Here is a 24,004-nt window from a genome sequence, read left to right as displayed (position 1 = left end):
TGGTGGTACCATTCCCTGGAATGAGAATCTATACTTTATATAAAAGGGAAAAGTGAGTTAAGCTAAGCATGCATCTGTCTCTCTGCCTCCTGACTGTGAATACAATGTAAGCAGCAGCTGCCTTAAATTCCTTTCACCATGACTCCCTACCCTGATGTGCTATCCCCTTCCACCATGAACCATAATGAGTCCATTCTCACTGAAGTTACTTTAGTCAGAATATTTTACCAAAACAATGGAAAAGTGAGTAAGATAATCACTCATTAAAATGAACAACTTAAAATTTGATAAAGTGATTGTTTTATGTTTCCCTGATGCTATGTTTCACCTGGTGTGCCACTTAGCAATAGAGGAGCACTATGAGCCATTTTCTTAAGAATCCGGTAGTAGTTAGCACATTTGTGTCCTTGTCCATCCACATGACTCAAAGCAAACATCCACAGATATGTAACATAAAACTTTGTTTATTTGTAACAACTAGAATATCAAGGATATTAATTAATGTGACTCTCATCACACAGTCCTCTGCTAAGAGCATGTCAGATTCCATACAGCATCACTATTTCTTTAATATTCAATTCACCTACTAAGATTAAAGGCACGGAAAGGTTTTAGGCACAGAGAGGTTTTTGACACAGCAAGATTATATCCAATTGTAGTGATGAGAATCTAGTTGTTGATGCTCAGGCATTCCCACGTTTTGAAAATTTAAAAAATAATTACCAATCACTGACCTAAAAAAGGTTCACTTTTGAAAAATATAATTTATAAAAACCCTTATAAATCAAGATATGAATTCATTTGTGTCTCTAGAAGCTAATTGATAAAAAGAAAATAAATGTGCTAAAGAAAATTGAAAACCTACCAAAAATATATCCAGGCAATGACAAAGTAAAATTAGGATGGAGAATTGTTATTTCTGGAATTGTGTAACAATATGTTCTTGTTTTCCTTGTAAACATGAGATAACATAGCACAGTTGATGCTTGCTTAAACTTTGCATACAAATATGCACAATGCCAACTGGATTCAATTTATTCTGTCTTAATTTGAATTAGCTTGACGGGTCTTCTGACACATGCTGAACAGACTAATTGTTGCTTATTTGGGTGCACTGAATCAGCGAACATGGCAATCAGAATCCAGGCAGATGTTCATAGTTTCTTTGATTGCACAGAGCCGAGGTTGGAAAATAAGAGAGAATCATTCTTTTGATTTGCTGTGGTTACTACCTGTCTCAGTACAGACTGCCCTACAAATACAAGCCTTAAAATAAGAAGACACTGCTGAGGAGTTAGAAAGAGCAGCTAGGCATGCTAATTATAAGTTTACCTTTAACGCCTTTAGCTTGTATAGTTCCTATAAGCAGGATTGGAAGTAGTAAAGTTGCATGAGCACAATTTTCTCCTTGTCCCTTTTTTATAGTCTCATTAGTTCTACTATTACTATAAAGTTAATATGACCAGTTTCAAGGATAAAGATAATCATCAAGTACAAAAACAATGTGTGCTTTCAGGTTTGGATGTAGTTCAGTGGACAGAGAGCTTGACCAGCATCCACAGAGTCCTGGAGCTGATCTCCAACAACAAGTAAGCCAATCATGGTGACAGATAACATTCAATTCCAACCCATGGAAGATTGAGAAAGGAGAATTAGGAGCTCAAAGTCTTCCTTGACTAAATAGTGAGCTCAGCTCTAAGGATAAATGGAAAACTGTCTCAAAAAAGGTGATTTCGCATTTACTGACCACTTAGTCAAATCACGCATTATGTATTATTTACAGCATAAATTTAATAACTTAAAAAGAACTAGGGTGCTATGCAATCCACTGACTCTGCAATGGGATTGTTGGTTTAATCATTTCTATGAGGAAATAAGACAGATAAACAGGAGTTGATCTGATTTATCCTACTTTTAATACATTATTATTAAAAGTTAATGAAAGGAGATATGAGAAATTACAGTTTTGGATGAATTTAACTCTAGTGAATTTGTATGTTTCTTGAAATCCCATCAAGTATGTTTTGTTTTTTATATAATTTTGGATATATATATATATATATATCCAAATTTATAAATAATTATTTTTAATTTTGAAATAGTCACTCTATATTTAGTCATGTAGTGTTTAATTCTGATATTAATTTTAACTTTTGTATGTTTTTCAGTTTTGATTTCTTTTTCTATCAATCATTTCTAATTTTCAGTAGTAGAGCCTTTCCAGCTTGTCCTCCTTGAAGAGACATGTGGAGGCTGCAGAGGTCACTGGGCACTAAGAATGCTTCCTAAAGATCCATCCACAACCACTTCTAACTCCATCTACAGGGATGATGCTCTCTTTTGGTCTCTGTGCACCCACACAATGGATGCATAAACTCAGATACATGGGTAGATTTAAATACAATAATTAAAACTAAGTCTTTAAAAATAATTATGTATTTTTTGATATGTGAATGCATTCCACAAATCAAATATGGTTATTACATTTGTTTTCCTTTTCTTAAAGCAAAATTCTTTGACAGTTTCATGTAATACATTGAGAACACAATTTTATAGTTTTCTATTCCAGTTTTGAATTCTATTTCCTTTGGTGATCTATAATATTAATAAAAATGTTACTTGAGCATCTTTATTTGTAATTTTGAAGACAATCAAGTGTCCAGAGACTGCAAACTCGACCAGTTAGCAAAAACCTTCCAACCTTCCCCAAGGCCTATAGCAGGTCTAATCATAGGTTCTTATCCCAGTAACAGTTCCAGGTATGAATTTAATCTTGTGAATTGGAACTTAAATCAATTCAGAAAGTGATTGGTTGCCCCCATGATGTTCATAACACTATTGCATCAATGGATGTATCTTGCTAGGACAGTCATTATTGTAGCTCTCAGAGTTCACATCTGCAAATAACTGATTATCACCTCTCATTTTGTAGTATGCAGAGCACTATCCAGCAATACGAAAGCTTTCCAGAAGCTTCTAGATCAGCACCAACTTGATATTTTCTTGTTCTCTGGTGTCGTCAGCAACAGAGTCCTACCCCTACCATAGCCATTGCTCTGGCTTAATCTCTAGAACCTGAATTTTATTTTTAAAGATTTTTCTCATATGTCACTGCTTCAAACAGAATCATATATTATCATTTAGTTTTGCTTATAATTATTTTTATTTCTATTTCTATTTTATTAGTTTACTTCCCAGACATGTGACAAAAAAAAAATAAATCTTTTTTTCCTTTTATTTTATTTTACAATGCCATTCAGTTCTACATATCAGCCACAGATTCCCTTGTTCTCCCCACTCCTGCCCCCCTCTCCTTCTCCCCAGCCCATCCCCCATTCCCACCTCCTCCAGGGCAAAGCCTCCCCCGAGGAAAAAATAATAAATCTTTAAACTAGGTAAAATGCAGTCTTAAGAATGTGTATACATTGCCGGGCAGTGGTGGTGTACACCTTTAATCCCAGCACTCAAGAGGCAGAGGCAGGCAGATCTCTGTGAGTTCGAGGCCAGCCTGGTCTACAGAGCGAGATCCAGAAAAGGCACAAAGCTACACAGAGAAACCCTGTCTTGAAAACATGTTTGTGCATGCTGTGGTGGGTCTGTGGGAATAATGGACACAATGACAGCTGTGGGAGTCTGTCCCCTCCTTCACCATGTGTGTCTGAGGATCACACTCGGGTCATCAGGTATGGTGGTCGGCAATTGTGCTGATGAGTCATCATTTTGGCCAAGATTTCAATCAATGTTTTATTCTTCACCTTCCTGTCTTCTGCTTATTTGATGGTATCTCTTCACCATCTGACTTAGATCATTAATTGTTTATCATTTTCTCTCTAACCATGGTATTGAAAACTACAAATTTTCCTCCAAATAATGAACTCCTAGGTCAAATTACTCTTTGTAGTGATACAGTTTCAGTTTTAAACATCATCAGATTTAATCTGCCAGTATATTTTTACTACCAATGCATCTGCTTTCATAAAAACTCTGTGTCCATGAATATAATGTGATATAATTTCCTCATAATTTACTTGTAAGATTATTCAAACTAAAGCTTAAATAATTCTAACAAGATAGTCTGAACAAGTTCAAGCTAATAAATTTTAGAAATAAAATGGAACAAGTGGATTTCTTGATAAATGTTTCCTGACAAATTCACTGAAGAATATCAAAATCTCAATAGTCCTATTATTTTTAAGGAATAAAAATTAAATTTTATTATTTTCAAAAGGACAAATTTTGCCTGCACAGCTCAGGTAGAGAACTGAGACTTTGGTATACTGTTCCCTGCCTGCATTAGGTGGTTGTCCTTATATGTGCAAGCTTAATATTAAGTTTGATTTGTAAATTAAACATAGTACAAAATTAATAAAAATTTCTCTCAAAATCTTATTGTATTGCACTCACTTATTCTGTGAAGACAAGAGACGTGGAGCCCTACAGGGAGAGATCAAGTGAGGTGAATAATGCTTTGTATTGTAGCTTTAGGCTACTACACAAGAATATTTTGCAAAGCACAATAATTTCATAGCTGTCAATCTAAAAATGCAGATGGCTGTTAAGCTACTTGTATGCCAGTTGTAGACACAGCATGGCTATTCTAGAGAAAGGGATAATCTAGGCCTCGCATGGGCTAGCCAGGAACATGGTTTCATGTTATAGTTCAGAATGGTGCTGATGCACAGAAGCAGGGCAGAGTAAGGTCAGGCACACCTTGAACAAAGCCTTGCAAAGTGATCCTAAAACAATAGTTGGCAAAGAAGGCTAGGAACTGAAGGCACCACTGTCAAAGGTCCAAGGACACTTCAGAGTTTCAAAGAGTGACTTATGGCTCATTACAATAATAAAATGCACACCCTTGATGGAGACTCAATATACTAATTGTAATATACATTATAATGGTAACCTGTCACATACTGTTTATGCTCTCTGAAAAACTGGATCAGCACATGAGGTAGAGAACTTGCTCCCCTTTGTGTTGTTGGCTTAGCCAGGTGATTGACAGGACCTACTGGATTAACTCTTATATTTTGGAATGTTAGGTCTACACCTATCCCATATTCCATTCTCTTTACCAGAAGAAAACGTTCTCTTCATGGTCCTCAAATGCTGCTTAACCATGTGAGCTAACTATATTTAAGGAGTAACATAAAACATATCTTGAATATTCAGCTAATAATAAGGAAAGGATGTATGCCTCTATGACTCTTCTTTAGCTAACTTTGTCATAATTATTATAGTTAATTTGTAATTGCACCAGGTCTCAGCTGCTTCTAGATAGTCTACTTGTGTACACAGTAATTACAAATTATACCAAACATGCCAAATGAGCACATGAAAAACTTATTATGTCCTCAATTAGAACACCACTTAAACATTTTTCTAAAACTAGGAAACATCTGTTACTAAAAAAATAAAAATTAAAAATCAGTGAAATTAAAACACCTAGTGATAATTCCAATAAGAAGAATTTCCACTTGAGAAAGCCTAACAATTAGGAAACAATATGAAGTCATTTCTTCCCATGTACTCTTATCTTGCAGGTGCAATCCAAAGTTACTCAATATATTTGCTTCATTTCTATCACATTGAAAAAAAGAGAATAAGTACTTTTCATCTCAATAAACTAGGTTATATTTTTTAAGGAACAATTTCTTCCTTACTGTTGAACCCCATGACCATCATTGCTTTAAGTGCTGAGAGAAAGTTAATATTAAAGCCATTGTTAATAACTTAATTGTATCCCTCTGAAATTTATATGTTGGAACCAAAATACTTAGAAGATCAAAATGTGAATACACTTAGAGATAGATTCTTTAAAGGGATGATTCAGTTAAAATGAGTTCATATGAGTGTGCACTGCTCCATTTAGGCTGTCCTCTTTAAAAGAGAAAATCTGGGTACATAGAGGAACACCAAGATATGTTGGAACAGAGGGAAAATCAAGTCATCCATCTAAATGCCATAAAAAGGAGCCTCAGTAAAAATGAAAGCTCTTGATATCTTGCTTTCATATATGCAGTTATTGAAACTACAAGGTAAGGAATTTGAGCTGTTAAAACTATCTGTGTGGGTACTGTTTGCCCTAATAATTATGCATAGTAAGTGGTAAGGTGCTACAAAGTCAAGTAAATAGGAAGAAATAGTGAATATTGTCTTACAAGACTAGGACTCTATTGCAAACAATGAAAAATACCAACCATTTGAGAAAGAAAAGAATATTATACTTGTATAGTCTACAAATATGTATCAGTCTATTACATAGTCTACTCAGTTGGGATACAATCAAATGTAAAGTACCATATGCCATCAACTACAACATCTACAAATAAGTGGTTACAATAATTATTCCTATATGCTAGAATATTGAATAAAACAAATAGCCTATTACAGAGAATTAATGAGTTATCCTGAGTAAATGTGATCTCAAATGTATTTTTATCTATAACTAATTTATTATTTTTTACATTTCAACAAATAGTGAACTTACAAATATCTAAATACTAGAATTTAAAGTACACATTTGAGTTTAGGAAAATAGGTCATTATTAGAAATCAAACTAATCAATTTAATAGTAAGATACTGTTTGAAGAATAAATTGCCATTTGCTGGATAAAAAGTTATACCAGAAGAATGAGAAGAAGGAATGCACTATTTTTTAATTCATTGGCTTTTAAAACAATTATTTCTAGCATTTTATTTGCAATAGAATTATATTACTCCCCCTTCCCTTTTCTCCCCTCAACTCTTCCCATCTACCATATGAAGATTAGTTGAATGTTATTTCAGTAATTCAAGTAGTATAAGATAGGTCTATGAATAGGTGAATGGATAGACAGAAAAAATGTTGAGAGATACATAGTGGCTATCTCATAGGAATGTTAGGTTTAGTTTGTTTTTCTTTATTCTTCAGAATGCCATTTAGGTATCCAATGGTACATGGTCATAACTGATCTTCATTTCTCCCATCCAGCTTCACTCATGTTCTGTTCCCCCATTCCAACTTCATGCCTTTCCTAGAAAATAATTCCCTCAATGAAGTTATTGCTGTCCATATTTGAAAGGGGTTATGACCATCGAGTAAAGTAAGGAAATCCTACCAGTGGCCACATCCACAAAAAGAATGACTCTCCCTCCCAATAATCCTTTGGTAAAGAGTAGGATTTGTGATCATATCTCTCATTCATGCTGGAATTTGGCTGGCTTGATCTTATGCAGGTAACCACAGCTACTGCATGTTCATGAATGTGATCAACATGTCTTGCCTAGAATACAGCACTTTAAAGCACTCTGCCTCTGGCTCTTATATTCTGCCTCCTCTTCCTTGGTGTTTCCTGAGCCTTAGATGGGAAGTATTGATACAGTTTCCCTGTCTAATATCTTAGTTAGATACCTTGATATTTTTATAATTCACTTACTTTTAATCAATTATGCAGACTGCTAGTAAGTTCACTAGATCAGGTTTTATATTCATTATTTGGTCTAGGTAACAAACATCGATAAGTTGCAATCAATGACTTCAGAAACAAATAAACCATTTAGAAAACAAAAATAATTAGAAAAAATAAATATATTATGGAGCTCCAAGATTAATGCTAGCTACATACTCTTGAAACAGAAGATGGAAGCTGGTTCAGAAACATTTGTACTAAGCAACTAAGAATGAACATTCAGGGTAAATAATCTTCACCATAAGGGAAGAAACTAATTAGTACTGGCTAGCAGAGCGTGTGTAAGGCCACAAAAGTCACCCTGCCCCCATTCACTGTGCTTGTGCCATCTCCTAGGTCCATCACACATCTCATCACAGTGCTTCCAAGCTACAGATCACACTTCTTTTTTGGAGAAGTTGAATCTCTGACACAAAGAGATAGGAATCTTTTACAAATATCTCAGGCTTCGTAACTTGAGTATTGCCAGCTACTAAGTGGTCAGAAATGGTCTTCTGTGAATGTCTTTGTTCTAAAAAGACAATGCTGTAATGAGTAAACTTATATTCCCACCAAGAGAGTAAGCAAGTCAATATGGGTAAAATGCAGCTCAGAATGTATATCTCTCTGTCTCTTCACCAGTAGAACTTTCTGGTTTGAGTCTCTCACTGTCTCTTCCTTCAGGCTCCTTCTTCATTAGAATACCATTTTCAAATCAAGATTACTTAAGTGTTAATTACCTTGGTTGTAGCTATTACAAGAGTAAAGTGATCACATGAGCTTCTGGAAATTCCACTGGTCAGGTTTCTGTAAATCCCAGCAGTTCAATATATGAAGTCTCTAATTTGATAGGTTTTTTTGAAGGTTTGTTATTTTCAAGAAGTGGTCTCCCCATGTAGCCTTGGCTGTCCTAGAACTCATGTAGACCAGGCTGGCCTTGGACTCAAAGAGATCTTGTCTTTGCCTCCCAAGTGCTTTAAGTAATCTTGATTTGAAATGATCTCAATATTTTTTAATGCTCCTGACAGGGTTTCCCTGTCTGTCTGTCCTGAAACCCACTTTGTAAACCAGGATGACCTCAAACTCATAGAGATCCACCTGCTTCTGCCTCTCCAGTGCTGAAGTTAAATGTGTGAACCACAAGAAGAAAAGAAAAGAACTCATTTTCATCTTCCTACCATGCATTGACAGGGAACAAATGTTGACTAACATGCTTGCTTAGGGAGATGGGAGTAGTTTAAGAGAGACCAGCACCATGTTTTCACTGAATCTCAGTGGGCACACCAGTTCTTCCAGCCCATCTAGATTGCCTCCTCCACTCTGCTAAGTCATTCCTTTTTCCTCTCCAGATCTGGGAGCATTTTGTGATGAATATTTATTTTCAGTGTCATGTTGTATACTCAAGCTATTTTTTAGCTCTTTCCCTGAGATAGACTGATTTTCTGATGGCCATCTTATAACACTGTTTTCTCTAATATTAAATTCTACCATTTTTTTTTCAATTCAGATACAATATTCTTTATTTAGTTATATTTCCTTGGTGGGAAAAAATAAAAGAACTATTTGTATAAACCATGAACAGGTGGTAATTAGTATATTGCCTTGTATCAAACTATTTTTAAAAATTATTTTTATATAGACATTTACAAACCACAATTTGGTCAGTAAGTTACTATTTTGTTCCTCAAGATTTTGAAACTTGCAATTTTGAAGTTGTCTCTTTATTCAAATGAATCTTATCTGCCCTATAATCTACTAGAGGGTTTTCAGAGCAAGATAATATCCTTGTACATTAGAAATGAGAGAGAATTGAAACAGGACTCGCCACTCAGCAGTACTGTTTCCCTTATTAAGCAGAACATTTGTGGTGCCGGAGTGCTAACGTACTTAATAAATTACTCTCTTATTCTAATTCACTTCTATTTTCTACATTTCATTTTTTTCTAGGATCTTGGGCAGTTGTTTAATTCTTTTCTCTACATAATTTAGTTGCTTGACTACAATATCCTCATTCCCTAAGTTTATTCAAAATTATCTGGAAACCTAAAACATTAAAGTTTATAATGATCAATATTATTCTATGTATGATAACTTTACATTAAGTCAGAACGTTTGCATGTAACAACCTTTGTGTGACCAAAACAACATATGAACCCTGTCTTATAGCAACACACTCATGTAAACATAAACGCCTACATATGAACAAAACATGTGCTAAGATTCTGAACATGATTGATACTTGTGCATTTATGACTGCATTGAGTCATAAAACATTGGATATTAGAAAATGATTTCAGTTATCCAAATTATTTACCTATTATATTTTAAAACGTGTGTAAATACTATAACTTTGTTTATGTGATAGATCTCCATTGTCTATCATTAAAATATCTTAATATAAAAACTTTCTCAACCAAAACCATAGCTGATTACATTGTAAGTCTATAAAATAGCTCTCTATTAGAAAAAATAAAAAGTATTCTGTCAGAACCTGCCAATAAACTGTAAGTCTCAATAACTGAGATAAGGAATTTAATGAAAAAACTCTTTCAGGCACTGTAGGTGTAGTTACATCTGTCTATGGTGTTGTGACCCCAGAATTGAAAACAAATAAGCAAGCCAAAAAGCATCCAAACAAACAACTGTACTATAGGAACAGGCAAGAACAACCCAATAATCACTGCTGGTATTTCATTGAGATATCAACATCCTACGCTCCTATATTTTAACAGAATTCCACCTTTTCTTGGAAGAAATTGTTATACATTCTTGATCTTATGCTGAAAAGGAAATCAGTGATTTAACCTATTTAATAATTCTGTGATTCAAGTTTATCAAGGCAAATAATTAAAGTGGTTATATAAGCTCTTTGCTACTACAAATACATATTTGTATCAGGAATTCTAAATTCTCAACAAGTACGGTAATTCCAAAAGATGTAATACATACCTTTATGTGTGGCAGAATGACTTAACTAAAATAATACACATATTTTTGCTGCACAGTTTCAGTGATTCAACAGTCTAAGCATAGTCTGCGGAATCCTCAGCTCATATCATGCCAATGCCAAAATGATAACTATGCTGCACTCTGATCTGAAAAGATGGGCAAGAATACGTTTCCAAACTTATTCTGTTCATAAGAATCAATTTCCTCACATTGTATGTTTCAATGTGTTGGCACTCAGGAAGGGGAGACTATTGTCACCCTTTCTGCAGGTTGGTCATCTCCATAAGCACTTCACAATCTTTAATGTTAAAAATGTAATTAAAACTGTATAATTAATATAGACAGAATATATTTACCTTTGGGGCAGCGGGAAAATTCGCAAGCTAGGCGATTGGGACACAAGATTTATTTGGCTTGCATCCTGAAGTACACAGTCGGCTAAAATCCAAAGTCATATATTATTGTGGAAGACTTATCTCACTATCATCTTCATAAAAAAATGTCCTAATCGGTGCAGTAATACTACCATTTTCATTATATTTCAACCTTTACGAATAAGATAGATCCACCTACTTAAAGATGAAAGTCTTTCATTTATTCTCTCTCTCTCTCTCTCTCTCTCTCTCTCTCTCTCTCTCTCTCTCTCTCTCTCTCATTCTTTGAGACAGAATATTTCTATGTAACATGAGCTGGCACAGTTTTCTGCTTCAGTATCTTGAGTTCTGACAAACGTGCACTGTTATACTAAGCCAGTGAAGATGAAATTTTAAAATGTGTTTGATTACAACTGTAACAGTAAAAGCATAGATGCCCACTTGAATGAAATTCTGAAGCTTTTCAATAAGGTGCAATCATTTAACACAGCTTTGCCTAGCTGCCCTGGCCTTGCTGGGAGGCTCCAGCCTTTTTTAATTGTGGGTTTATCCAAAAAGATGGAAAAATCTTTTCCTTATTGAAAAGCTTCAGAACTCAAGATACTGAAGCAGAAAACTGTGGCAAAGCCAGCCCATGTTACATAGAAATATTCTGTCTCAAAGAATGAGAGAGAGAGAGAGAGAGAATAAATGAAAGACTTTCATCTTTAAGTAGGTGGGTCTATCTTATTCGCAAAGGTTGAAATATAATGAAAATGGTAGTACTACTGCACCGATTACTTATTCTCTGTAATAACTTTGTCTTTGTGTTTTCTCCTCATGTTATAAAGATGTAGTCACGTGGCTTATAATAAATTTCGGTTTTACTCAATTATTGAAAAAAAAAATAGCCAAATGAATGGAAACACATGAACTATGAACCAAAGGCTGAGGGGCCCCCAGCTGGATCAGGCCCTCTGAATAGGTGTGACAGTTGATTGGCTTGATCAGTTTGGGAAGCAACTAGGCAGTGGGACCAGGTCCTGGGCTCATTGCATGAGTTGGCTGTTTGAAACCCGGAGCTTATGCAGGGACACTTGGCTCAGTCTGGGAGGAAGGGACTGGACCTGCCTGGACTGAGTCTACCAGGTTGATCGCAGTCCTCGGGGGAGGATTTGCCCTGGAGGAGGTGGGAATGGGGGGTAGACTGGGGGTAAGGGGAGGGTGTGGGAGGGGGGAGAATAGGGGAACCCATGGCTGATATGTAGAACTGAATGGTATTGTAAAATAAAATATCAATAAATAAATAAATAAATAAATAAATAAATAAATAAATAAAATATAAGAACTAGATAGTAAGAAGCCTGTTATGGCTGTAGTTTAAAAATAAAAATAAAAAATTTAAAAAAAGGTTATAATTTTTTTATTGTTCATGTTAACATAACACCTTGGGGACAAGAAAGGAAAGATTATAAAAAATAAAAATAAAAAAAGTAAATAAAGATGTAGTCACATGGAATTAGAGTTTACCACAAGTATGAACACATCTATTACATTTGTGAAACTAATATTTTAAAATAAGTGCATATTTTGTGGTTTAAAGTGGCCTTGGATTTTTGAGAGACATTATTCAATACATTGCAGCTATTTTTTGTTTGTTTGTTTGTTTGTTTTATTTTGTATTTCTACAACACATTTATAAGACTTGGTATTGAAAAAACTGGCAGTCCAATAGTGTCAGCAACATGGACAGAAAACAATGCCAGAAAGATGGCTTGCTCTCTTTATTTAAAAGGTCAGGATACAAGTAGCACAGCTCAGCAAAAAACATGGTAAATAATTACTTCACTCCTGACCCATTAACACCGCTGAGGTCAGAAAAAGACTCTGTGAGGAACACGAAACCCAACCTTGTGAAGTATTAAAGAGCATCTCAACATCTATGCTGAAGTAGTGTCAAAAAAATCTTACTGTTCATAGATGGTGATTAGCTCTTTCTTCTGTTGCCAAAAAAAACCAAGGAGTAACCTAAAGCCCAACCCTAGCTGATGGGGAAATAATAAAGCACTTGCCTCTCTCCCCTGGAGTGACATCAGAGGCAGGGTAGAAAAGTCATGACTTCTGTACTTGTTCAGAAGTAATAAAGCCATCCACACCTATAACAGTAGAGACTTCAAGAGGAGAGAGAAACCTGTTGCTATTTTCACAACCATGGTGCTCCACTTTTCTCTGTTTGATCTTTCAGAAGCTTCTCATAATTACTTAAAAAACTGAAGAACTTTTACTTTAGTAGTTCAAGAGATGGGGTGCATATACAAGTGCTTCATCTTATTATAGTAGCTGAAATTACCCTAAAATTATTTTTAATGGCTTAGAGAATTTTCTTATTCAAATTCATCTTCAACATCCTTGAAAAATTTTTAAAGGGACTAACTTTAAAAAATGGGTAAACAAATACATATACAATATGAAAATAATATCTAATGAACATGTATCATTCTCTCCACGTCTTTAATACAGGTAGTGAAGTGGATCATGGTTCTTGTCTGGAGTCATAATCTTCAGCAACAGTCAATCAAGTTCATCTTCTCAGATTCTAGTAAAGGTGATGCTGTGCACTGTGGCTTTGTGTGATTTCTTTGTTTCTCAAACAGCTCAGTCACTGATGCTAATGACTACAGCTTTTTCTCTAGATTACTCCAATTTTGAAACAGGAACAGAGTGGGCGGGGGGGGGAGTGACAAGAGTTTTCGTTGAAACCATGAGTGATGCTTTCATTGCTTACTGACTTTTCCACAGCCTAGAGGAGTGAGACATTCATCAGTAGTAGTCCAGTGGTTCAGGTTACTGCTTAGGTGAGTTAGTTATATTTCTTCCTTTGTGATGCTACCTACTGTACCAAAGACACTTTTCTTCTCACATCTTTCCTCCAAGAGTTAACTAATCTAGAATAGCACAATCAAATGACTGATCAGTTCATTTGTCACATGTTTCATTGATCCCTTCACATCTCACAGACGGTAAGGCAGCAGACTACAGGTAGGGAACTTTCGGTTTGATAGGACCTTCCCAGTTTGGGGCTACTTCCACTATTCTGATAATAATGTATAAGCCTTCCTGTCATAGCTGTGTTTCATAGCTGTATTTTGTCTCATTTGTGATTTAACATACTTTCTCAGTAACTGGCCAATCATGCAATTTCTATTACATTTATTAATAGATTGCTCATAAAACTATGCTTTTTTTCTGGATAAGCTCCTTCTTTGATCAATAATTCCTAATCCTCATCATTTTTTTTGATCCTTTTGCTTTTGAGATTCTAGTTCTGCACTCAGGAATAAAATGCCTGGAAGGGCGAACCAAAATGATGTAAGCCAACTACACACAAACAGTAGAGAGTGCTCGAAGACACAGCCAATTAGAGAATGTGTGACCCTGTCCAAAAAACACACAGGCCACTCATTTCTGTTATATCAGGCTCTTCACATGAAAAGAGAAGCCTGAAATTTGTGTTTTTTAAAGAATAGCAACTAATTAATAATTGAAAATAAAGTGTATGTGAGCGAATACTATTCAGAGCAACTAACACAGTTCTGAAGGACAAATCTGTCTCTATGGTGCCCAATTTAGGACTTCTATAATCTCTTTAATAATTTCTCTAGTAGTGTTACAGAGTTATCCTCCAAATATGACTCCTGTGGCTCATAATAATATTCCTTAGGTGGCAAGGGGGATTGAAGCAATTTAAGGTCTACCTATGGAGGAATCATGTCTCCTGTATTTTTTCAACTCCATCTGGCAAACAGTTCCCCTCTGACTCAAAGAATCATTGACTAGCTGACTGCTGGCAATTGAGCTGGGCTCCCCCAAAGAACACAACACAGGTATCAGCCCAAATCACTCTGTCCTGGGGGTGGGTCTGTCTACACTGAAAAGTTTATGATGCCACAAGCTGGCATATAGTTGTGCAGCTGCCTCTGCAGTGGCAGCCAGGTGCATCTGTCATGTAGGCTCTGCAGACATCAATACAATTGTTATCTTAGGTGCTGGGATTTTATTTTCCACAATACTTTATTTACTTCATTGAGCAGTATTGAATTTTCTTCTGCCCGAGTTGGACAGTGAAACTAAATCATCAGCAGGTGTTTGAAATTGTCCTCCAGATGATTGCTTGCTTCTATTTCGGCTGTGGTTTTCTCTCTGAAGTACCTTTTTGGATTTTCAATTTCAGTGGTCAGACCTGTGTTCCTCTTCACTGTGGAAGTTTAAGTAAGTCTCTGAGGTATGGCTTCCTATTTATTCTCTGTTTCTTATGTGTCAGAGATTTTCCACAGCCTGTGCAAACTACAGACCTTTTAACAGGACCTTTCAGCATCATCTCAGAGAACCATCTAGTCTTATGGAGAAAGGAAATGGAGGAAACATTTTTTCATATTAAAAATTTGTGCAAGTTTCCCTTATGCTTTTTGTCTTATGAAATTTTTTCTACTAAACCCATAATAAAATAAATTTTAATACACCTATATTTTCTCTATCCTTGTCACTGAAATGGAAAATCACTCCATATTTGTAGTCCTTTATTCAAATATTGTTATACTCTTGGGTCACTAATTATGGGTACAGACATAATTTAAGATTTATTACTCATAGTAGCATTGTTACTGCTATCATTCTTATTAATGTTTCTGATGGTTAATGTTGATTTCAACTGCAAAGATTTTAGACTCGCAAAGAGACAAGTCTCTGGACATACCTGAGGGATTATCTAGACAAGACTAATTTCTGGATGACTTTGTGAGGGATTTTTCTCAGTTACATAAAATGAAATTCAAAGACCCACTCTAAAGGTTGGCAGCACCTTGCAGTGGCCCTCATATAAGGACGAGCAAGGGAAAAGCTTTGACTTATTATGCCAGCTTGCCTTTGTGATCTTCGGTGTTCACTTACTGTGTTTCTGACTCTGCCCAATTTGCCCTTTGCTGACATCAGAACTCAACTTCTTCAGCATTCCAAAATGGATTGAAGACTATTGACCCTCCAGGAATTCTCCCAGCCTTCAGCATCTGACTGGACTGAAGACGTATCCAGTCATGTATATTGGATACTATGGGGTTCAGCCTCAGCTATGTGAACCAGCAACTGTTGAGCTGCCCAAACAGTATTCTCTAAGCCAATCCAATAAATCACATTTTAATACATATTCATTCTACTGGTTCTGTTCTTTGAATGGCCTTTAATGGCCATGGGTTTGGGTTAACTATGATATGCATGTGTTTGCTGGGCTATGTGTTATCATATTTTGGAGCCCACTACCTATGATGGGATACCTCCTGAAGCCTTGAGGCATGGGGAAGTGCTTGAACTTGCCTCTACTGGATGTGCCTCCCCATGGGAAGACTTACCTTCTTGCAGGAGGGGAGGTGTCAGGGGTGGGTTAGGAGGCCAGGCTTGGGAGTGTGGGAGGAGGGAAGATGGGGATCTTTGATTGGTAAAATGAATAAAAAATTTTCTTAAAAAAGTATCCCAAAAATAAATAAACAAAATAAATGTGACCTCCTGAAACTGAAAGCTTCTGTAAGGCAAAGGACACAGTAAACAAGACAAAACAGCAACCTACAGAATGTGAAAAGATCTTCACCAACCCTACATCTGACCCGGGCCTGATCTCCAAAATATATAAAGAACTCAAGAAACTAGACATCAAAATACCAAATAATCCAATTTAGAAATCCTTATCCATGTGGGAAATGCAAGTCAAATCAGCTCTGAGATACCATCTTACACCTGTCAGAATGGCTAAGATCAAAAACACTGATAACATCCTATGCTGAAGAGGATATGGAGTAAGGGGAACACTCCTCTATTACTGGTGGGAGTGGAAACTTGTACAACCACTTTGGAAATCAGTATGGCGATTTCTCAGAAAATTGGGAATTAATCTCCCTCATGATCCAGCAATACCAGTTTTGGGCATGTAGCCAAAGGATGCATATTCATACCACAAGAACATTTGCTCAACTATGTTTATAGCAGCATTATTCATAATATCCAGAACTTGGAAATAATCTAGATGTCCCTCAACCAAAGAATGGATAAAGAAAATGTGATATATTTATACAATGGAGTATTACTCAGCTGTGAAAAAAAAATGACATCATGAAATTTGCAGCCAAATGGATGGAACTAGAAAAAAACATCCTGAGTGAGGTAACCCAGACCCAGAAAGACAAACTCGGTATGTACTCACTCATAAGTGGATATTAGATATTAAGCAAAGGATAACCAGGCTACAATCCACAATCCCAGAGAAGCTAGGTAACTAGGAGGACCGTGAGAGGGTCATGCATGAATCCTTCTAGGAAGGGGAAATAGATAAGATCTTCTGAGTAAATTGGGAGTATTGAGGGGAGGGGGAGAAGATAAGGGGAGATGGCAAGAGAACATGAGGGAACTGGATGGTTGAGCTGGGGGAGGGACAGATGGAGAGCAAGGAAAGACATATCTTAAGGATGCCATTACAGGGTTAGGGAGAAAGCTGGTGCTAGGGAAATTCCCAGGAAACTATAAGGATGGCCCAAACTAAGACTCTAAGCAATAGTGGAGAGGGTCCCTGAACTGGCCTTCCCTTGTAATCAGATTGGTGACTACCCTAAGTGTCATCATAGAATCTACATCTAGTAACTGATGGAAGCAGATGCAGAGATCCACAGTGAAGCACTGGGTGGAGCTCCTGGAGTCCAGTGGAAGAGGGAGGAGGGATTATATGAGCAAAAGTGTCAAGATCGTGATGGGAAAACCCACAGAGACAGCTGACCTGAGCTAGTTGGAGCTTACTGACTCTGGTCTGAGAGCTGGGGAACCTGCATGGGACTGAACTAGGTCCTATTAATGTGGGTGGCAGTTGTGAGGCTTGGACAGTTTATGAGGCCACTGGTAGTGGGACCAATATTTATCTCTAGTGCATGAACTGGCTGTTTGAAACCCATTCCCTATAAAGGGATACTTTGCTTAGCCTCCATACAGTGGAGAGAGGCTTGGTCTGCCTCAACTTGATATGCCAGACTTTGTTGACTCTCTATGGGAGGCCTTACTCTCTCTGAGGAGTGGATGGGGGTTGGGTGGGGGTAAGATGGGGGATGAGCAGGAGGAGTAGTGGGATCGGGAACTGTTGTTGGTATGTAAAATAAAAAAAAAACTTAAATAAAAAAAATAACAGAAAAAGGATATTCATGGGTCATTGAAAGCCCTTCATTGCTAATTAGACCTTAGTGTTCTCTGTTCTCCAAACTTCCTGAGGCTGTTACATATGGCTCCTCTCAGACAAAGCATTTGATAAAACAAAGACTTTATGTAGAAATGTTTGAATGCACAGGAATGGATAAAGTATAAAAGCTGTCTTATTTCTCCCTCAGTTGACTGGGTCTTTTGACTCTCCAAAGACACAGAATGATCTGAACGTGTCATTCCTTTTGTTTAACAGATGTGCAACTTAAAGACAACTCAGAGACTTCATAAATACTAATGCTTCTCATAACAATATGTATAATTCTGAAGAATTTACATCACTGAGGGTTTTGCTGAGAAGCTCACATACTAACTGGTGAGGATTCGCTATGGCTGCCACTGAACTTGCTTCCAGATGCTGTACTTGAATGAAGTTACCTAGAGTTAGCCTGAAGAACTGTTCATAACTTCTTATGTTTATTTGATGATTCATCTCCTTATGTCTTTCAGATGAAGATTTTATATGAAAAGAACTAATTTGAAGACATGAATAGGATATTGTTGTTGCTTGTCTAGTCATAATTGAGACCCCAAACCACAATTAAGCATGAAGTGCAGCATTTATCTTCAGCGTATGCAAATCACCTATGAAACATGATGTCTTTCAGAATTTTAGAATATTTTCTCTTAGAAATGTGTCAGGAATCTCATTATTACAACTGATAAAATCCATTTCTGCAACTTTATCAAACTAAAGATAAGCCGTATTTTAAAAAGAACAATTCTTTAACGGTCAATGTTAAAACTGTGATTTATTTATTTATTTATTTATTTATTTATTATTTCTAATAATGTGTGTCTGTATATGTCTGTGTGAGTAGGTGCCCAAGAAGGCCAGAAGAGAGTATAGGAATCCATGGGACTGGAGTTACAGGTTATTTGTGAGCTACCTGAGTTAGTGCTGGTAACCAAACTCAAGTCCTCTGTATGAGCAGAACTCTCCCTTAGTTACTGAGCCTCTCTCCAGTTGTAATTTTATTTATTTATAAATTTATATTGGATTTGCTTTTGAGCTAAGCATGCTTTCAGGTAAAATCTTTATACATACCTGAAGATATAAAAATCATTCTTACTTAAGAACTTAAAAATATTTTTTTTTTCCTGAATTAGATTAGGTACCCAAGCTTGTGTTATTAAGAGTTTAGTCATACATGTTTGCACAAGGCTGGTTGATGATTTCTACAAATACATTTTCCTACTGTTTATCTTTGCTCCACTAAAGTTGAAGTCAAGCCCACATAGGTTTGATCAAAGAATTCTCTTTCATTTCAGATACATTTTCTTTTGTGCTCTAGAACTATTCTCTTCTGCAGGGAAAATATGCAAATATTTTGTTTAGAACAGAGGTATTAAATGCTAGTGAATTTAGCGATTACTTTCTGGCCACAGTGTGTGACAGAATGCCAGGGGATAGAAGGGGTATAAGGATGTAAGTTTTACTCATCATTTTATAAAATATAAATCTTTCTATTATGGAAACATTGTCTACCTCTTTATTTAATTATAGATATAGATAAATTAAAATCTATTTAATAAAAGACATAGAAAGGTAATTTGAAAAGAAAGCTGGATACTTATGTCTGTCTTCTTGTCACTAGTCTTGCAGACAGACCTGTCAATGAAAGGATGCTATCAAACAAGTTCTAATTATAGTGAAAAAGCATTCCAGAGATTACCGCAAATTGTAGTTTTTTAAGAGAAAACTTAACCATGTTTCTGTAACTTTTCTGCCGTTCTGTTTTGTCCTGATCAAATTTCCTCATAATTATTGACTACTGGATTTAGATAAGACAAAAACTGAAGCTTCTCTCGGGGTTGATAGGTAGCAATTACTGAACTTGTAATGTTGTATTCAGGACATTTTTTTCTGTCAGTTACTTCACTGTAAATCACCTTGCAATCTTCATGGCTCTCTGGGCAGTAAGTGCATCAAGCTATGGCTAATGTTACAGCCAGTGCCAGAAGATGGGATGAGCCAAGTATAGAAGTTGAGAGAGCCCTGAACCTATTAAACTCACCCTTCTGGAAAGGAAAACATCCTGGTACAAGGAAGAGAAATATGGAGCTTTTTCTGGTGAGTATGAACTTGCTGCATATTAACATGGCTTGTGACAAGGCTTGTTATTATTGTAACCTGTTGCTTCTAACCTGGCAGTAAGACTCTGCTAGTTTGGGACTATGTAATGACAGGTTGGTGTAAGGATTAACTTCTGAACAACTAAATATTTATAAAAGTTCTGGACTGCGAGTGTCATGTGGGAGTGTTCTCAGCTACATGTTAGGAACTGATACTGTGATGATAACAGTAGCAACAGGAAATCTGCAGCAACAGCAACTGCTCTTTAGATGACATGGGCTAGATATTTAGTTAATATGGTGCAATTATCCTCCATGCAGAAGACTGTGAAATGGAATTAAAAAAAAATCAGGACCACTCTCCTGAATTGTATTATATAAAAACATGTAACTTTTCTGAAAAAAAAATTCATATTTATAAGACATTTTTTACCATGGGATCAGTTTAGAAAACTTCCTTTGCTTTCTTATGTCTCTTTCACATCCTTACATTTGGTGAATAAGTAGCCACTGTGAAGATGCTCAATTAGTAGTTATTCATTTGTCATTTGTAATAATAGTTATACAGAGAGGTATAAAATTTATAAGGCATTCTGTAAATTATATGTATATTGATGCTTTAATCCTAACATAGTTACAGCGTTCTAAATAATCTTATCACCAACCATGTCAGGATGACTAGAAGACAGAGTGACAAGTATTTACCATTATAGCTTGTGATTCCTTATGCCCTGAGCCATAAAGAAAAAATACTTAAAATGTGCAGAAGCAGAAGCTCCTATGTGAAAAATTCTGGCAAATATTATGTGCACATCTGAATAAAATTTAATAGAGCCTTCTCAATTTTTTTAAAACAATCCTAACAGATTCTAATACCAAAACAAGGTAAGAAATGAAACACTTTTTTTCATGTATATATTGGAGAAATGTCAATTAATAATCATTTCTCCAAATATTCTGATAATTTGTGATGGGTTTCATTAAAACTATATTTGATGAAATATGTTGATTCATTCAAAATAATCCCCTGTCATTTTATTTTGGGCCTATAATTTAACTTCTGAAATAGAATTATGCCAAAAATCCTGTGTGTTAGGGTGTGACCCATTTTTAACAAGATTAAAATGATCATCTGTATTTTTATTCCAATAACATATTTATTCAAATAGCAGCTAATAAATGTGCTTTATGCACTAGAATGTTATTTATTTTCCAGATGAAATCAATTCCAAGGAAGAGAAAAAAATCCTGTTTTCATATAGAAAATAATGTTCATATAAGAAAAGAATAGCAATCTCTTAGGTGTCAAATTTGTTTCATTTAAAAATACAACTTCTTTCATATGAGTTGATAGTAACATAATCTCTCATTGATATATACTGACTCACATAAATTATCTGATGTAAGAAACCTTTCTTGATAAATATATTGTTTTGATTTTAATATTTTAAATAAAATGCTTGGAAAATATTTTCAGTTCTGAAATCATGAGACTTTGTGAAACATTTGCTTGTAAGAATATTTTTGAAATACTAATTATAATATCTCTTTCTTAGAAATAGAGCTTGCCATGCATTGCTTACTACATTATACATCTGAGAACGTATCCTTGAGGACTAACGTGCAGATGTCAGAGAATTCTCATCTGGATGGTCAAATATGACAATCAAAAGCCTTTCTGTAGAAGAGAGTGATTTGCAACCTGTTTAAGAAAGAAAATGACCAATCCAGGTAAACAAGACTTGATTTATTGATAAAATTCATATCTCCCTCCTCCAAAGGACATTTACAAACTTGGTTTAAGAAATAAAGAAATTCTGAATTACAAATGTTCACTTTTAATTGTCAATATTACAGATTATGTTCTTTTTGATAAATTATCAGTTAATAAATGTTCCAGTGGAATCTGGTATCAATTAATTTAACACTTCATATAAGAAATAATAAAACATTTATTTTCAAGTCTTACATATATTATTTAAAATAGATACAAAGTTCAGTTGGTGATTTTAAAATTTTACTGCTAATTCAAGCTATGCAAAAGAAAATACCTTAGTGGAAAAAGGAGGGGATTGACTGTTTTGAATAAATATGACTTTTAAAGCAGCCCACCCATATATATTTAGCTACTAGGTTGGTCAAATGTGGAATATAATTATCTTAAGAGGAAAGGAATTGTATTTGTTGGGCAAATAAAAATATATCTGGGACTGTTATTACTATGCCACTTAGATCAGACTCAAACATTGCATTGTTTAAAATTTTAACATTGCACAAATTCATACACATTTGCTTAGTTTCCATCTTTAATATTAGTTGGCATGACTGAAGCACACTGAAGACAATGAGAGAAGTTTAAGTAGAGAAATAATTGTACACAAAGTTATTTACTGGGTGGATGTTAAAAATAGTTTTTCATACATACGTTCCTGTCCAAAAATATAAACTTTCTTGTTTTTCATATATACAAGTATTCTGTGAAATCTGGGTTCTGAGAAGAAAATATTTGAGGTATAGCACCAAATTAAGCATTAAAATGCATGAGACTTTTGGCTGAAATTCAACAAGTTACTATCAGCTGAAAAGAGTTGATTGGCGTGTGCTCCTGAAAGTCTGGGTTTGGCCCCAAGTGTAATTTGTTCGTGCCATCAAATAACTGAACTCTTCAACATCAACATATACAAAGGCATTTTATTATTAATCAAAGAAAGGGAATTAGAGTCATCAGAAATTACAACTTTAGTCTTTGTCACACTGTATTTATTGTCACCACAGTTCCACAATTGTCATGAAGTGAGAGCTAGTTGGGATTCAGTGTCACGTGCAAGTTTTGGAAATGAACACATGAATGACAGTGTAGAACTGTACATAAAATAATTACAATTTATTAAACACACTTTTACTATATCTTTTATGGGTGGGAATGAGCACCATGTTTTTTTTTTTTTTTATGAATATATATTTTTTTCTCTCTCTCTCTTTTTTCTACAGCACCAAAGAAATCCAAATAGGAAAAGGAGAGATGATGGTTGAGATCAAGAATCAGCCTTGTTGCCATCTCAGCCACACTATCTTACATTGTTATGACTATCAGGACTTCTTCCCTCTGACTGCGCCTCCAGCAGGCGTTCGTAAATCCTAAACACGTGTTCTCTACTGTCCTCATTCAAAACTTGCATGTGGCATGAACTGGGTTGGCGGCAAGTACCAAGGTACTTCTTCTGTTGGTTTCATAGAGTCTTCGTCCAAATCTTAGCCAAGAAAGCAAACTGGACCGACTTCAAATCCAAACTTCTGATTCTGATCACCAAAATCATTGATCATTACATCAATGATGGGTACCTGATCAATTTTTGGAGTATTGATCTCAATCACAGTCTTTTCATAGCCTTTTCTGGACTGTAAAATTAAGCAGAAAATTAAAGTTATGTCATCACTTAATATTATTAAAATTCATGTTATTTTCTTTGTTAACTATCTAATCTGAGCTAGGAAAGTGAGAGATCACTGATAACTATGTAAGAATTAAATTGTTATCACTGATGTCATATGATGTTTTAAACTTTGTTGACCATTATACTCACTATATTATTTCAATTACTCGATTATTTATGGTTAAAAAAGATCTGAGTTAAAACGCATAATTCAATATGAAATGTGCATATTCAATCTTACATAAATAAGAAATCCTTCTGACTTTAGATATAGAGTCACAAATAATAATTAAATTATTTTATGAGAAATCAGAATAAAGTATGTGAGAACATAGTCTGAGAACGGAGCTGTGTGAGGATAATTTTGAGAACTTGTGAGAAAACTCCAAAAAACAACACAAGAGTCTTGTGACCTCTATTCCTCCTAAACATAGGTTTGTTATTGGAATGTGCATTCGTGCCCCTTCCTACACTCAAGTG

General features: G+C 35.4%; 1 protein-coding gene across 8 annotated transcripts in view; it reads right to left on the bottom strand.

Annotated features, from left to right (window-relative positions):
• Positions 1-21,816: 21,816 nt before the first annotated feature.
• The window catches only part of Col11a1 (collagen type XI alpha 1 chain), a 195,790-nt gene continuing 193,602 nt past the window's right edge, over positions 21,817-24,004 (bottom strand). For all 8 annotated transcript variants that reach the window (XM_037207025.1, XM_037207028.1, XM_028895363.2 and 5 more), the window contains one exon: positions 21,817-23,489. In XM_037207025.1, coding sequence (XP_037062920.1) covers positions 23,343-23,489 — 147 coding nt within the window. In that variant the 3' untranslated portion in view covers positions 21,817-23,342. The remainder of the gene's footprint in view (positions 23,490-24,004) is intronic.

The sequence above is a fragment of the Peromyscus leucopus genome, chromosome 6 (assembly GCF_004664715.2).
Source record: "Peromyscus leucopus breed LL Stock chromosome 6, UCI_PerLeu_2.1, whole genome shotgun sequence".
NCBI classification, from domain to species: domain Eukaryota; kingdom Metazoa; phylum Chordata; class Mammalia; order Rodentia; family Cricetidae; genus Peromyscus; species Peromyscus leucopus.
Note: the sequence above shows the minus strand (reverse complement) of the source record. Positions and strands in the feature narration are given on the sequence as shown.